General features: G+C 37.5%; 2 protein-coding genes across 2 annotated transcripts in view; one reads left to right on the forward strand and one right to left on the reverse strand.

The window, feature by feature from the left end:
• The window catches only part of LOC135211261 (uncharacterized), a 9,498-nt gene extending 4,236 nt beyond the window's left edge, over positions 1 to 5,262 (forward strand). The window contains exons 2-3 of the mRNA XM_064244558.1: positions 1,790 to 2,334; positions 2,734 to 5,262. Of these exons, the coding sequence (XP_064100628.1) occupies positions 2,056 to 2,334; positions 2,734 to 4,347 (1,893 nt within the window). The 5' untranslated portion in view covers positions 1,790 to 2,055 and the 3' untranslated portion in view covers positions 4,348 to 5,262. The remainder of the gene's footprint in view (positions 1 to 1,789; positions 2,335 to 2,733) is intronic.
• LOC135211262 (hemicentin-1-like) overlaps positions 5,031 to 17,438 on the reverse strand; it is a gene marked incomplete in the record, with an annotated part of 257,809 nt that continues 245,401 nt past the window's right edge. The window contains 7 exon segments of the mRNA XM_064244559.1: positions 5,031 to 6,997; positions 7,583 to 7,664; positions 8,077 to 8,273; positions 10,998 to 11,124; positions 12,400 to 12,519; positions 13,977 to 14,144; positions 15,233 to 15,355. Coding sequence (XP_064100629.1) covers positions 6,898 to 6,997; positions 7,583 to 7,664; positions 8,077 to 8,273; positions 10,998 to 11,124; positions 12,400 to 12,519; positions 13,977 to 14,144; positions 15,233 to 15,355 — 917 coding nt within the window.

A 17,438-nucleotide genomic window follows, 5' to 3' on the forward strand; every position in this document is an offset into this window, starting at 1 on the left:
ACTTCTCGTGAGAATAAGTTTTCAATTAAAAAGGAAGTTTCTGATTATGTATTGTTAATAATTATATTAAAGTTGCCTTTGATGTGTATTCCTTGACCTCGTAATTTTGAGACAAGTTACAGTGCTGTGTTCAAGTTTATTATTATTGAAATATGACCTTGATAAAAAAATTATAGAAACGAACATCAGAGATCATAATACAATGCCTATGTCACAACCTGGGGTTGGTTGATGATATGGTCGCCACTCGTCTGAATTAAGGCAGGCAAATGAGCCAAGCATTTTTAAATAAAAACAGTCTCCGTGCGGGGATAGTGCCATCATTGTAGGCATTACTTAAGGTTCTTTGCAGCGTGCTTCGGCCCCTAGCTGCAACCCTTTTCGTTCCTTTTACTGGACCTCCTTTCATATTCTCTCTCGTCCATCTTGCTACCCACCCTCCCCTAACAATTGATTCATAGTGCAACTGCTCTGAGGTTTTCTTCCTGTTACACCTTTCAAACCTTTTACTGTCAGTTTCCATTTAAGCGCCGAATGACTTCATTGGCGCCAGTGCATGGCCTTTGGCCTAAATTCTGCTCTATTCAAGCAATAAAAAAAAAAAAACAGCGAGTGGAACATAGTTCAAAGAACGATTTAACATAATTTCAGCCCGAAGACGGTAAAACGCGACAAAATATTTAAAATACTATTATTGGTTTACTGGGGATATTTTGGTGAGACATAAACCCACGATCTTATTATACTATCTTAATATTAGACGGAGAGTTAAGAACACAAATATGTTCATATTCATGTCGAAGTAAACACAACAGGTACAAAAAGGCTGAAGTCAGTTCGGAATTCGAATTGCATATATATATATATATATATATATATATATATATATATATATATATATATATGTATATATATATAGTATATATATATATATATATATATATATATATATATATATATATATATATATATATATATATATGATGTATCACGGTGAGTACCAGCGACAAAAATGTACCACCTAAAAGCTGAAACATTTTGTAAAAAGGACGAAAGCTCCACCTCCTTAGAGCAAAGTAGGGAAATGCCTCTGCATTTAATTTTGAGACACGTTGTGGTGTCTTCTTCATTTTCCTGTTTATTATTATTGTTATAAGAATGATTGTTATTATTGTTGTTGCTGTTGTTGTGGTATCAGTCCGTGTCTGGGTGTTTATAAAGGGGTCGACATCCACATGTAAGCATTATTGTTGGCGCCTCTGCTTTCGTAATCTTCAACGTATAATTAAAACCCGCCCCGCCGATGGTATTCCTGATATCCGACGGAGGTAAACGAAAGAAAATTTGCGCCAAGAAAGGTCACGAAATCGTGATCCTATCTGGCGGTATAATTTAGCCGCCATATTTGGAAGTGACGTCAAAATATAAATGCATCCTATCCCTTTCCCTTTCGTTATATAAACTCTGCGCACCACTGGCTAATATCGAGTACAATAGGCGTCGCTTATTTACTGATGAAGTTTCTCGTTAGGAGTTAAATATTTCCATGGCGGGGTTCATTAGAGATTCAGAGGGAGAAAAAACAAAAATAAAGTGAGGTCGTGACAAGTCTTGAGTAATTAAAGTAAGGCCGATTACAGGCAGTTACAGGCCGATTATGGAATTAAGAGAGAGAGAGAGAGAGAGAGAGAGAGAGAGAGAGAAGAGAGAGAGAGAGAGAGAATGAATCCCTTTGCTTTATAACACTTTGTGTTCGAAATAGTGACTGATGAACTTCATTCTCTTGCAGATGAAAAGCTACCAAGGATTCCCGGATAACCATGGAAGCGCTGATCAATCTGATGATTACTTATGACATGATTGGAATTTTTCACTCTTGGACGACGTAGTTCAGCGAGGAAAAATGGTGTGGAATTTGGTGTTTAGGAGGACATGGTACGATTTGCATATAGTACATTGTGACCAAGTGATTACATTAAGCAGAAGAGAGCATACAAAGTTGTGACAGTTTTCCTCTGTTTATTTGAGTGCGTTCACTGCGAGAGAATCGGCGCCATGGCGTGGGATAGCCCACAGCGCCTTCAGGACTCTGTGGCCGCGTTCCTTGCAAAGAGTATCACTAGATTCACAGAAGATCGCATACGAGGGGCGATAGCACTCGTGCCTCCAGAATTGTTGATTGCCAGAGCAACCGCTGGTCTCATAAGACATCGCTGTTTGGAGGAGGAGTCTATATTTGCCGAAGATGATGATGACGAGAAAGAGACCACCACTCATTTAATAACTTACGAAGATGACTTAGATGATATGGATCTAGCGCTACTTGTGGTCAAGGTGGGCAGCTGAGTATATACGCTTTTGAATTATGTTCGGAATACATGACGATACACATGAACTGAAAAATGTTTGGGAGTTACTGATCACAATTAATTATCACAGTGTTGTAAATAAAGTTTGAACATGTGTTAACATCTTTTATTAGATTTATCTTAAAAGTGCGTTTGTCATTCAGGCTGCACAACTAATTTCTGCAAACGCTTTATTCCTTTGTCCTTATAAGTTAAGATTCTAGGCACTTCCTTTTGTTAGAGGGGTGACTTTGCTATCCTTGGTAAAGTATAGGATTTAGTTGTTCTTTAAAAGTTCGTCACTGCTACTCTATGAAGAGTTATGGTTTAAGTTAAAATGACATTTATCGGTCACAGTTAATAATTTGTTTTCCTTTTTTCGCAGGAAGCCCTAGATCAAGTAAAAGACTGGCTATCCAAGATCCCACAGAATCCAGGGGGTCCGAGACAGTCACTGGAAAGGGCTTTCGATGTATACTCTGACGTCCATCCAAAGTATGATAAGGATTTTGGAAAGCATCTGACCGGAATTCTGATGAAGTTTACGGTTCTTGAAAGTGTTTTCATTGACCGTGACTACGGTGACAAAGACAAACAGTGTGTTATACCGTTTGCTTGGGAAGGCTGGGTTACGAAGCTTGTGCACGTACTGGGGCCCTTTGAATCTTTGCTTGAACTAAAGGTATATGGTGGCATGTACCCCAGCATTCTAGAGGCCATCTTACAAGAGGCACCAAACCTTAAAAGTCTTTTCATCTCACATATCAATATCACAGATGAAATCTTGATAATAGCCAGCAAGTCATGTCCGATGCTGGAGAAGTTTTATTTACTCCACAACTTCCCATGGCAGGTCATTTCCATGAAAGCTTTTTGTAAGACATTTTTTAAGGGCAGGAGTTTAAGCAAGCTCTCTGATCATGTTTTGCTAGGTGAGGATAAGACTGTTTATAAATCTTTCACTACCCTAAAGGAAGTTGAAGTTGCTTATGGGCGTATTGAGGTAGCAAAGAACTTTCATAAGTTGCTTCTCGCTTATTATCCTGAACTAACCTCTTACACATGTGAGTGGAAAACAAACGTCTTTGATGATCAGTATTCAAATCATGGCCGTGATATTTTAATGCCTATAACTAGAAATGGGAAAGTGCTCTCTCTAACCAAAATATTCTTTGAGTGTGGTGTGGTATATACAATGGGACTTGAACGACTGCATAAGTTTGCCTGGTGCTGCCCTGATGTCAGGTCCCTCGTGCTAGATCTTACCAATATGGGAACTGCCAAAATTTGTAAATCTGCAGGCAGACAGATGCTAGAGCTAATTCTTGAGTGGCCCAAATTAGAGGAATTGCATTTGAATCTACACTGTGATGATGAATTCAACATGAGCTTCCTGATGCCCATAATGTCAACTAAAGGCCAAGCACTGAAATCCCTAATCCTGGAAGCCCCAACAGTTTCTCAGTGTTTGAACTCGAGCATAATTATTTGGTTCCTTCAGCAGTGCCCAAATCTTGTTCGCCTAAAGATGCATGTATGGCAGCGCTCCGTGTTAAACGTTCCAAACAATGGGGAAGGCCTCATCTTCCCAGTCTGTCAAAACCTCAAGGAAATAAGCTTCCATGAAGATGGACCTGGTGATAGCGATACCCCGGCAGCTGAGCCTGGACATAGGCAACGTTGGTGTGCTGTTCTAGAAGCACTACTCAAATCTGCTCAAAACCTGCAGATCCTCAGTATTAGTATGTGCCACGGGCTATCTTCGCTTCTTAAGAATAGTGTGTGCAATGTAGAAATCTTTCATCTACATGTGAAGTCGTGTTACGAAAGGAATCCCTCAGTTGAAAAGATCCAAGGTCTAGTGAATTCTTTGCCAAATCTTCAGTGGCTTTATTTGGAAGAATTGCGTGGCAGCACTTACTGGAGGATATGGCGTCATTATAGACACACAGGACTGAACATCCGTTGGGGAAATCTCTATGGGTGGCCCAGGACTTAATATGCTCAATGTAAACACTGAAGTACTGCAAATGTTTATTGTCGTAAACCCTTGTCTTAACGTTGGATTTCAAAATGGTATTACAGGATGACAGAGTCAGTATTAGTCAGTACGTATTGTCTTAAGCTATTACAGAATTGTTCCCAGATGTTCCATAGGATATAGAAGCATTATTTCGTATAATCTGACAACTGTTTTTTTTTATTATAATCATAGATAAATTTTTGTTGCTTAAAAACAATTAGTGAACTGTAACTGCAGTTGGATGATTGCAGCAGAATCAGGGAACCTAAAGTAATAGAATTATTTGCCGTGTGTTAATCCCATAAAAAATGTTGATGATCGGCCTTCCTGGCTTTTATAAACTGATGCTTCTTTTTTTTATGGGGATGTGATATTGACAAATTAAAGTTCATATATTTTTTCCATACTTCGTACGGTATTATTACTACCTAGGTGATGTGAAGAAATGGACGTTGGTTTCACTGAAGTGATAAAAACTAGTGTCACAATACGTCGCTAGAACAAATTTGTTTTCAAGCAGTAATTAACTCCGGGAGAAATTCTGAAATTATATGATATCTGTGGTGAAAGGATTCCACCCCTGATTATGTATGAGAATATCATAGCTCGACACTGTAAATTAAATGTCTAAAAGGCAGAAACTGAATGAAAAACACACCTCTTCGGGAGATTCACAAGAAACCTCTGTCTATTTATTTGGTTTTTAAACACAACATCGACAAACCACGGAAGAACGTAAACATTATCTACAGCGTATCCGGAATGTGAGATAAAGAGAAGAGTAGCATTAAAGGACGAACTTCATGGTAAAGAGAAACCCGAAGACTAGTTACTAAAGGCATTACCTTAAACTGTTATGATTATAAATAAATTCTAGAGTAAGTGAGACAATGGATTAACCAATCCCTGTACCCAATCCCGACAGACTCAGCAATTTCTTATAATATGAATATGCTCTGGTATTTGAAGAGCTGCTACAGGTTATTGTTTTAAGTACTTGTATGATGAACTGTCTGACACTCCTCTTTCTACATATGAGCAGGATGTGAGGTCATTTGGAGTTGCCTGTTGTAATTTATGATAGGGAAAGAGTGATCGAGCTCTTGTACAGTGGTTAGGTTGTCTGGTTAAGCGAAGTGACCCGACGTAGAGAAACGGCTCTCTTGACGTGGGGAAATAAGAAAGGGCTTTCTACAAAATTCTGCCTCATGAAGAGCTAATTGAGCTGAATGATAAATCAAACTCTACGACGTTGCAGACAAGAAAACTTGAGTCACCATTTTTTCTGTGGAGATAAAAAACTAAAAGATCTGCAAATAAAGACTCGACGAAAGATGTGTCACCTTGAAGTGGCTTCTGACGATCAGATTTTGCTGATCACGGTTGTTGTGTTGGAGCTTTTGTTTTCCAGACGATTGTGCGCGCCGCCCTATTATCAAAGAAGGAGAAGTAGAAGATGAAGAAGAAATGTAAAAAAACTTCTTAAGCAGTAATTCCAATCTTGAGTTCTTAAATGGAAATTAACATGATAGTACCGAACCAACTGGTAGGTTTTGGAAATTGTTAACGTGAGACAGTTTGGTTATTTTGTCATGAGGCCAGGAAAAGAAGCAGTTTAAACTAAACATTTTAACGATATTCAGTTTATAATTGATTCATTAGGGACTGTTAAAATTATTTTGCAGCATTGAATAACATGTAGCATTTATTTTCATGATATTGTAGACATTGTAAAAATTTCGGACCTTCTTAAACAATGACCCTAAGGGTTTTTGGTACATATCCACCTCTCCGGCGTGTTTAGTACAAGGCCGTTGGGGACTACCGGTAAAACATAAACAAAAGGCTGTAAATAGTATCATCAAGAAAGAAATATTAGTCCTAGATAACGACCCCCGAAAATCCTAGGGGGTCACTTTCTAGGAAAGCTCCAGAATTTTTTTTTAAGCACCAAGGTAGGAAGCTCCGTGAAAGGGAGAAACAGGTATAAAATCCTCATTCTTTTTCAATGGAAGAAGATATTTTCACTACAAAATACTTAACAAGAAGAACGCATGGCCTTGAAACCCGAAAGGGAGCATAGTCGGAAGCAACACCGAAAAACCACTGAAGAAGAAACCTTCATTATTAACTTCGTTCATCTGAGCTGATTGAAAAGACCATTTTCTAATCAAGATGAACACGAGAATAAAAATTCCCCGGATCTGCAAAGGTGACTCGCCCGTCTTGCAATAATTCGCGTCGTGATGAAGGGATTCTTACCTCTCCGCCACCGTCGAGTCCTTATATGGCTACCCAGGTAGTTTGACTGGGCTTCAAAAGTCCATTAATCCCTTATTTTTCTCCCTTACAATATCTCTAATTTATTCCCGGAAAGACCTTTAGTATCTTTGTTTTTTTTTCTCATACGTGCAGGTGAACAGACGGTAATCCCTTAAGATAAATCAAGAATGTTTTGATCTTTTTAAGAGGAAACTGATGTTATTCGTTTAAAGTACGTCTCATTGTATGTATTTTAAGAACACTTTAATAGGGATATTCTGAAATGTGGAGGAAAATGATGAACCTCGTGGAGTACTTGACAAAACGCTCGAACTCGTCGTAGGACACAGCCTCAACCACCATCCTGGAAAGAAGAAGATAAATGTTTTGGTTGAGCACATGACGCTGGAAATGCTAACTGGGATAAGTTGATTTTCCTTTGAGAGGAGACTGATGGGACGGGCAACGTCATGTTCTTATCTTGCCCAGGGCTAAGGGACAAAGGAAATGAAATGGGGATAGAAAAATTTCACTACAAATGAATTTGCGGATACGTCTCTTAAAATTTGTGGGATGAAAGTGGAATATAAGAAATTATCTGGCTTTTTGCTGAATGATATTGTTAGTGACGTGGTTGTTTTAAGAAAGAATGTTTGAGAAACAAGTCATAGAATAAAAATGGACTGAGGTTTGGACTCAAATAATCAAGAAAGCACAAGACGAAGTAAAGGCAAGCCTACAATGAAAACCTGTTTTGAAGTAATTATGCAAATGCAAGTGTTCATATTATAGAAAACAACGCCCAGAAGAAACCTGATTCAGTTCAGGTTCCGTCTAGTGTAAAACAGTGGTATATGACAGCATATTTTCAAGGCAGCTAGAACTTTCATTAAGTTATTTAAATGAAAAATACAGACCCATCCCTACAGCATTTTGGTAGCTAACTCACCTGTATTCCCTGCCAGCTGTAAGTGGCTGTAACGTACGAAGGATTCCTTTGCCATTCTCTGGACGAATTCTGAACTGTATCCCTGGAGGGAGGAACGACTGTTAATGCAGGTTATGTTTTTGGTGGAGCAATATGAAGTTATTATGAATGGGAGAGTAGTTTGAGATTAGGGAAGGAGGTAAACCTGTAACTGACTTTATGATGTACCAGTAAGGAACCACTGTGTGTATGGAACCATCTACTCACTATACAAATACATAAGCGGCACACGTACATTAAAAACACAATCTATTATATATATATATTATATATATATATATATATAATATATAATATATAATATACTATATATATATATATAGATATATATATATATTATACTATGGGAGAGAGAGGAGAGCGATGAGATGAGAGAAGATGAGAGAAATAGAGAGACGAGAGAGAGAGAGAGAGGAGGAGAGAGAGAGAGAGAGAGAGAGAGAGAGAACCATTACCCGTATCGTTTTCAATGATGGTGAAGAGGGTCTGCGGAACTAGGTTGCCGGCCTGATCGTAAGCCATAAGTCTGACTAAGTCCTGATGGGCGTGAATGCCCGCCGGCAAAGAAGCCGTTTTGAAGGCCAGGATGTGGGCGTAGCTCACTCCAGGAGGGCAGCTACTGTGGCCACGTGTGCAATCCAGAATACAATTCCTGTAGAAGAGATAGAAGCTTGTGATCACAGTTGAGCAGATATATGAATTTCTGGATCCAGTACCAGAGTAGTTAAGCTTTATACCTTTAGAATATTACCTTTAGAAATATATAATTGCTTTTTAGTTAAAATTAAATTTCGCATGCACACACACACAATACGTATATATATGTATGTGTGTGTAATGTATGTATATATTCCTACTTGTCATTTTTCCCCCACTTGATGGATAAAAAGGTATAAAACTACACAAAGAAATTTCACTCTAGCACCGAAATGCCCTCCTTGCACGGAGGTAGATACGAGCTGAAAACGAAGTTTTAGAGTTAGAAAGACGTGGCAGCGTTCCTAATGAGGCAAAAGTCTCATTTTAAAAATGGACCGACTTGATGCTTTAATCTGGCGCGATGTCATCATCTTCAGTAACTCGCTCACTTAACTCACGGGATTTGAAAGGAATGAAGGCACTATTTTTAATAGCTCGTTATTCCAAGAGAGTGGAGGCATTCAGTGACGAATGAGAAAGAAAACGACTAAATCAAGTTACAAGGATTATATTTCATAATTCAGGAGATATGTTCCGTGTTTATGTCTGGATGTCTGCGTATATTCGTACATTCATCTGTCTTTAGATATATTGCACAACTTCCTCTTTTAGAAAACGCTCACAGAGATTATTTGTGTCAATCAATGGCCCAATGTACACAGAGCACATATTCCAGGAATGGAGAAGATTTAGAGTGAAAGAGAACCTTTTATGGAAGTGAAGTGTGGATGGTGAACGCGACTGAAAGGAAAAACGTTTGAAGCTGCCGAGATGAATTGTTTGCATTGTATATACGGAGGAATAAAAACTGACAGGGAGAGAAATAAAGGACAACCAGGAGAGCTGATAAAAAGATTGGAGTAGACGAAAGGATGGAACGAGAGAGGTATTAGAGGGGAAGGGCTTTCATATTCAGGAAGAGCAAGAGTACGAGAAAGATAGGGGTGAATGGATTAGAGTTTGTTGTGGGTCTGGCACAGTGTCCATGAAACCACTACGTTGATGTATGAAGTGGTCAGTGTTGTGGAGGTATTACCGTACAAGAGAGTCAGTCCACGATTTAGCAGTTGAATATGCATTTGGCAGTTAAAGTAATGTTTTTCCTCTAGAACCACCTCTTGCAATGGGGAACGACATTTTAGTTAAGTTAAAGTATTTGTGGCACAGCGACCGTTGTTTAAATTTATCGATGGAGCCATCCCTTGCTAGCACTGAAGCAGTATATAGTTGTACTTATGTGAACTAAATGCTATATTAGATTATCACTCACTAACTGAATTATAATAAAATAATTAAACTTTAGTTTACTTCTTGTATCTTGTTCATGTTTGATCGTTTCGTATGGGACGTAGAAGAGTATTATTTTCCATTACAATTTTGTCTTTAAATCGCTTTCATTACAATCGTCTTTAAAACGCATTTCCATTACAATTTCTGTTCTCTTTAAATCGCCATTTCCCTTACATCTTTTCTCTGTCATCCATTACAAATTCTGTCTTTAAATCGCCATTTCCATTACAATTCTGTCTTTAAATCGTCATTTCCATTACAATTCTGTCTTTAAATCGCCATTTCCATTACAATTCTGTCTTTAAATCGTCATTGCCATTACATTCTGTCTTTAAATCCGCCATTTCATCTCCAATTCCTGTCTTTAAATCGTCATTTCCATTACAATTCTGTCTTTAAATCGTCATTTCCATTACAATTCTGTCTTTAAATCGTCATTTCCATTACAATTCTGTCTTTAAATCGTCATTTCCATTACAATTCTGTCTTTAAATCGTCATTTCCATTCCATTCTGTTTCCATTACAATTCTGTCTTTTAATTTTGAAATGCTCATTTCCATTACAATTCTGTCAAATTTACCAAAATTCTGTCTTTAAATCGTCAGCTCCAAATAAAATTCAGCTAAAAAGTTCTCATCATTACGAGTTACTCCAATGGCTTACGTAAGAGTATAAAATTATTCTTATGTATGACTGCGTAAGCAAAGTCGGTGTTAGTCAAGAGAAAAGAACTGGGAGTTTTTGTCATGAAACTTGATAAGAGTAATCTCTCAAGCTGCGTAGGGGACTGTGTTCTGGTTTGTCTTTGTCCGAAGAGGGTGTACATTATGAATCATCATCCCTAATTTTAGACAGAGAGATTTAGTTGCTTCTTTGCTTCTTTCTTCAAACCTATGTTACTTTTAAAGACTTCAGAATAATAAATCACTCGTAATGGATGCATCGAGGCGTTTTCAAGTTTTGATCACTGATCTCAAGAAAGTTGGATGTGAATGATTATAGAAAAGATTTATATCTGGCAAAAAATGGAATTTACAAGATAAGCCATACTCAGCATGACTCTTTTTTGCTAATTTAGCCGATTTTGTGTGTGTGTGTGTGTGTGTGTGTGTGTGAGAGAGAGAGAGAGAGAGAGAGAGAGAGAGAGAGAGAGAGCGTATTAAACAAACTAGAAATTTTCGCATTCTGATGGTGTTCGTCTTTTCTTTTCTCTCTGTCTGTCAGCCTGTCCTCCTCCCCAGAGGCACGCAACCCCCCCCACCATGCGCCTCTCTAACTAAATAAGAAGGAAACATGTCGATCGTAAAGTGTCGAACGGTCCGAGACATTTCCCCCCAACCCCCGTTGGGTCAGCTTCACTTGCGGCCTTCGATTAATTGGACTCACCCGGTCAAAGGATCCCTTTGGTAGTCAGGCGGACAAGGGGCTGGTATGCATTTGTAAGATCCCCTGAGGTTGAAGCAGAGTTTGTCCCTTCCACACTGCACGTTCTGCTCCACACACTCGTCGATATCTGACAAGGGAGCGAATAGTAGATGGGTTAGTGAATTCCATTCATATCTGACCAAGGATGTGACTTCTAACCTTGGTTATATCAAAGGAAGGGAACGCATTTCTGAAAATTGTTATTCGAAAATGTTCTAGATATGTGACACACGAACGAGTAGCAGTGAGAAAATTCAGTTCATGTCAGACACTGCGTGTCACTTATAATACGTCTTAGATTGAAATAGTTAATCATTAGGAAAATATGAAGGATATTTGGCACAAAAATTAATTCAACAAGAAAATTCAACTCATAAATGACACTGAGTGCCATTTATACGTAATAGTGATATCAAAGGAATGGAAAAAAAAATGTCTTAAAATCTAATACAAGTTTTGTTACAGAGATCTGACACAAATAAGTAGTGTCAAGAAAATTTGTTAATATATGACGCGGAGTGTCCTTTATAACCTATCTAATAGTTTGCAACATCAAAAGATGTAAAGTGATCTCTTTAAACTGATATTGATTATGGTATAATTAGATCCTTATTATGGACATCAGACACGAATTCTATGTTAGAGTTTATTCGTATCTGAGCAAAGCACTTTTTCATGGCATCTTAAGCTGCTAGTTTTTCCAGAAAATGGAGAAAGATTTTTAAAAGACGTCTTAAAATGTTTGGAACGCAAAACATAAATTAAAAGCGTTAACTATATTATATGTAACTGAAGGAAATTTAAGATCTAAAAAATTTACTAACATCGAATCAAAAAGAGAAAAAAAACCGAATATTTGACGCATAAGAAAGAAAGACAAACTATGAAATTCTGACACAGGAATGAAGACGAATGGCATAAACAGGTCAGGTATACGTGATACATAAAGAAAGAGACTTCATTAGAAAATGCAGTTAATACTTTGCAATAGAAAGAGGCCAAGAAAGTGTCACTCATGAATGATATTAAACAACAGGAAATGTTGTTGGAAATGAAGTTTGAAAAACTGACTTACAGTACAGTGAATGCTGCAATGAAAAGATGCAATATTGCTAGAAGATGGAGCACAAATTAACACGGTGTGTGATACAGAAATGTAAAGAATTGGTGGATTTTATTATATAGCAGAACCGCAACGAAAAGTGAATGCCAGGTGGAAGAACCGAAATATAAAACTTAACAAAAGTGAATTATTTGTTGCAGTATGGCTGTCATATGAATGAAAGGGAATATTCTTATGAAAAGGCAAGATTCTTATGACGTAACAAACCAACAAAAAAGAACAAAGAGAAAATCATCTCACCATCACACGTCCGTTGATTGAAATTTAATCTGTAGCCAGGCGGACAAAGGCATATATAACTTCCATTCGTGTTCTCACATCGATGCTGACATCTCTCCGGTAAGGCACATTCATTGACATCTGGGAAGAAATATTATTTCTGTAATGATACTGATATGAAAAAAAGCAAAGACAAATCTACAAACATCATCTTCAACAAGACGATCTGGGAGAAGATCCACAGTGATGTAAAAAAGAGATCGCAAACGGGAACATTCCAAGACGATTCATGCAAAATGATAATCTAATCTGTGGAAGACTCTGTAAGGAAGAAGGTGTTTTGATGTTATACTATAAAAACAAAAACAAAAAATAAGGAAGAAAATAATTGGTCACTGGCCTTCGCCCTAGACATTCCTCCACGTGCATCGCCGTATTATGATTGAGGTATTATGAACCCTTTAGCCTTCTAGTACCTGGTATTCATGACGAACAGCTCCCTGCAGGAGGATCAGTGGAGTTATGAGAGTAACGTGAGCATGAGTAACTGGTGGAAAAATTGTACGTACTCGGGCACATACATATGGGTAGAGAGACATGCCCACCTGCACCTATATATTTCTTTGTAAGTATTTATAGTTGCATAGTATCTTTTGCATATATACAAACATGTAAACACACACACGCACGCACACGCACACATGCGTATATATATATACATATGTTATTTTATTTATTTTCCATGTAGGGTCAAATAACTTAAGTACATTGTCGTTCTTGCCTTATTCCACTCCAGCGTCTTCATCATTACTAAATTTAAGTATTTCAACTCCAATGTATCAAAGATAATCAGTTTCAAATCTCTTTTTAACAATTTTCTACAACTACACTTACACCACGACTACGCTTCTCCTGCACATGTCTAGTTAGAGTCCGTATCCTCAATGGGCACATTACTCTATGACTTTACACGTCCAATTGTTCTACCCTCAAATATTACTTTTGCTGCTTTTGATGCAAATGACATCAGAACGAGAAGCTAAATGCCATTATTCAGAAGATATCTTACAATAACCGTCAATTATATATCTTCATCTATTTTAACGTCAATCTCACTATCTAAAGTGAGCCGTTTTCTATATCCTTCATTTCTTTCCTCATGAGCGCCCCAGTGGCGTGGTCGGTATGGTCTTGGCCTGCCAAATCGGTGGCCACGAGTTCGATTCTCAGGCATTCCATTGAGGGGTTAGAAATATGTGTATTTCTTGTGATAGAAGTTCACTCGCGACGTGGTTCGGAAGTCACGTAAAGCCGTTGGTCACGTTGCTGAATAACCACTGGCTCCATGAAACGTAAAAACACCATACAAACAAACAAACAAACTCATAGGTTCTTTAATTCCTTCACCAGGAACTGCTACTTCTCCATACTTACCTCATCCTACCTTCTTCCAAAGTATCACAATTCTCCCTCTCATTCACACCATTCGCTCTTTTCCCGTAAATCTATTATTCTACTTTTTTTCGAAATACTTTGAAATAGATTGGAGATTTGGTACAAAGTATTAACACAATCTTTGCCAATGATTCCTTGTTTACCTTTGCATTCATTATCCTCGAGAACAAATCCTTTGGGGCAGCTCATCTCAGCATAAAACTGATGAAGGAGTTGCTCCTGGAACTCTGACGTAGGATACCCAGAGGGCGCCGGCCGGGCACGGCGTGGGAAGGAAGAGCGGGCACGTGGTTCCTCTACATACTGTAGCCCTGTAATATACGTGTCGTGTTTAAATTCATGTCACTGTTCAGTCATTTTTTTATCGTAAATGACGTCATGAATTACATCACTTGTCGCTATCGTTCATGAATTAGACTAAATCATTTGATTGACATCATTAAATAGCATTTTTTATTATAACTAAAAGATAACGAATTAAGGTAATATCAATGTGGAACATTGTGATGGTTTTGAGTCATCAGATAATTCTTTTTTTTTTACATTTTGTTTCAACAAAACTTGAAGAAAATGGATTATTTATAAGTAAGACATTTAGAAATGATGTTAGTTCTCCACAGTAATCAGACATGAGAACCTTGCACTCTTATTTATTTATTTATTTATTTATTTATTTATTTATTTATTTATTTATTTATTTATTTATTTATTCATTTAAGTGCGCGCAGTATAAGCCATTCAACTCTGACCGGTTTTTCCTAAAACGTAACGAAAAATTCAAATCTTACGAAAAACTTAAGTTTGGCAATTCTTACGGTGTATTTTTTTGATACTGTATCTAAGTGTGACATTTTTTTTTCGTTTTGCGTTAAGTAGATACCTTTAACGGAGTTGGCATGAGCTAATATTACACAGGCGGGAGTTCTTAAAGAATACTAGGTTTTATCGAAGCAATTTGACAAGTATCTCACGGAGCATTTAAGAGAAGTCTACAACTGTGAAAATTTGGCCATAGTACATAGAGGAACCAATCTTTCTCGGATTTACAAGACCGTAAATTTTGAATATGCAAAAAGCTAACTTCACGGTGAGAATTCCAAATAAAGCTATTATTCAAGAAAAGAGAATAAGTTATTTAGCTCTTTTTCAAAAATCTTTTGGAAATTGTTTAAAGTCTTAATTTCTTCTCATCGAAAATATTCAAAATTTTAGTGAACTGTGAAAATCGCTGTCATTCCTCCGCTATCTCCTATTAGGCTATAACCACGCCCATCCATCCATTCTCTCTCTCTCTCTCTCTCTCTCTCTCTCTCTCTCTCTCTCTCTCTCTCTCTCCAAGCATAATCATCTCATCCCTTCCATGAGGTCCTAAAATAAACGACGAAAGAAAAGTGCGCACCAACGCAGGATTTTCCATCGGGCAGCCTCTTCTGGCCTGGGCCACAAATGCATTCGTAGGACCCACGTAGATTTCGGCAGTGATAACTGCAAGGCGAAGGGGTGCTCAAACACTCGTTGACGTCTGTTTGATCATAGATGGAACAGAGAAAAGAAATAAAAGCGGATAAAACAAACATTTTTTTTAAAAAGGGTTAGTCTTAGTTCACAACTGATGAGTCAAGTTCACGGAGAAAGCTTGTAGGTTGACCTTAAATAGAGTCTGAGCGTAATTATTGAACATTAGACAAAACTGTTCACGGCTGAACGTCGACCTTTGAATGTCCTTGAAAGTAAGTACTGTACTGTACACAAAAATCAGACTGCTTCAGGCTGGCCTTTATTATTGAAATTAGTTACTGTACAGTAGACCTTGAAAATAATTTTGAAACATTAGTTAAACAAGAGAATGCTTTAGGTTGACCTTATAATTACTTAGGAGGCAATTGCTGCAAAGTAGACAAAATAAAAACTGCTTCAGGTTGACATTCAAAAGACTGAAAGTAGCTATTGTACAGTAGACCCTGAAAGTAATTTCTAAACATTAGTTTGATAGGAGACTGCTTCAGGTTGACGATCAAAAGGCCTTCAAGGTAATTGTTGCAAAGTAGAAGAAAACAAGACCGACTCACGTTGGCCTAGAAAAGACATGAAAGTAATTGCTACACAATAGACAAAAGCAAGACTGCTTCGGGTTGATCTTGGACTCGGCTGGGGGTTTGTTCTGAAATGAAAGCTGGAGAGACGAGGTTGAAGAGGTTAGACAGATAATGTGTATAGAGATTAAAGAAAACGTATGGGAAGGAAAAAAGGCAGAAAAAAGGCAGAAAGCAAAGCAGCTGAGTTCAAATGGACCTGCAGTACACTGTGAATGGCAAACTGTAGGCAGTGCCATCCCCGACCTTAGAGATAAAAAGAGAGTTAAGGAAATGGATAAATGAGTAATTGATGAATAAATAAATAAACGTTAACAGTGAATTACAACGCCCTTTGCTTGAAATGCTTAACAACTCGCAAGAAAAATAAAAAATAAAAAACAGAGAGCGTCTACAGAATTTCTGAATTCCATCACGGAAGTTCTAGATAATCTTTAAGTAAATGTATATCATTCGGAAAATAAATAGTAAACATTAACCTCCAATAAAATAATATATGAGGCTAATTTACAGCAAAGCATTTTGAGAAAACGAATCAAGAATATTTTTTGTAGCTGACAAAATAGATTAGATAACAATCCTATAATTCTATAGATGCTCTAGATACTATAAAGCATTCATACAAATCTATGAACTTGAAAATGTGAGGGATATTAACAGGGTTGTCTAACTATTGAACGATGTGAAAACATTGGCTTATAGTTAGAGAACATATGATCTAAATACCTTCTTTTGTTGTAAACAGCAGAGAAAGCAAGTGAAACTAATGAAAGAAATAATCTATTTCTCGTGTAAGACATAGCAAATTTACAAAATAATTTTTGTCAAGTATATTTGAAAAAAACTGTTCCCCTTTTGGGGAAAAAAGAGGAAATCCCAGAATTTTCAAAAGATAATAGGCAGTCCCTGGGTTACGACGGGGGTTCCGTTCTTAAGACGCGTCGTAAGCCAAAAATCGTTGTAGGCCGGAACTTCGTCAAAAATCCTAAGAAAACCTTACTTTTAATGTTTTGGGTGCATTGAAAACTATGTAAACTGCATTCTTATGGCATTTTTCATAAAAAAACCCTTCAAATATTGATTATTTTGCATTTTTGGTGCCATATTTCATCTGCCAGATGAGCGTTGTAGGCGTCGTAACGCTGGAAATAATGTCTGATGAATATAATTGAAATTGTTGTAACCTCGGAACGTTGCACGCCGAGACCATCGTAACCCGGGGACTGCTTATATTATCAACATTTTATAGAATTATTAAGCAGCAACTGTAATGCCTTTTCGAAGTCACGATCTGAAGAACAAAACTGGAAAATAAATCAGAAGGACCTGGGCGGCAGGAGGTGAGGTACCTAAAGAAGGAGGTTTTTTTTTGGGGCGGAGGGGGAGGGGTGGGGTTGGGGGCTGTTACTGGTATTGTTAGATGGGATTTAAACAATATGGAACATTCTCAGACACACACACACACACACACACACACACACACACACATATATATATATATATATATATATA

This window comes from Macrobrachium nipponense, chromosome 4 (genome assembly GCF_015104395.2).
Source record: "Macrobrachium nipponense isolate FS-2020 chromosome 4, ASM1510439v2, whole genome shotgun sequence".
Classification (NCBI taxonomy): Eukaryota; Metazoa; Arthropoda; class Malacostraca; order Decapoda; family Palaemonidae; genus Macrobrachium; species Macrobrachium nipponense.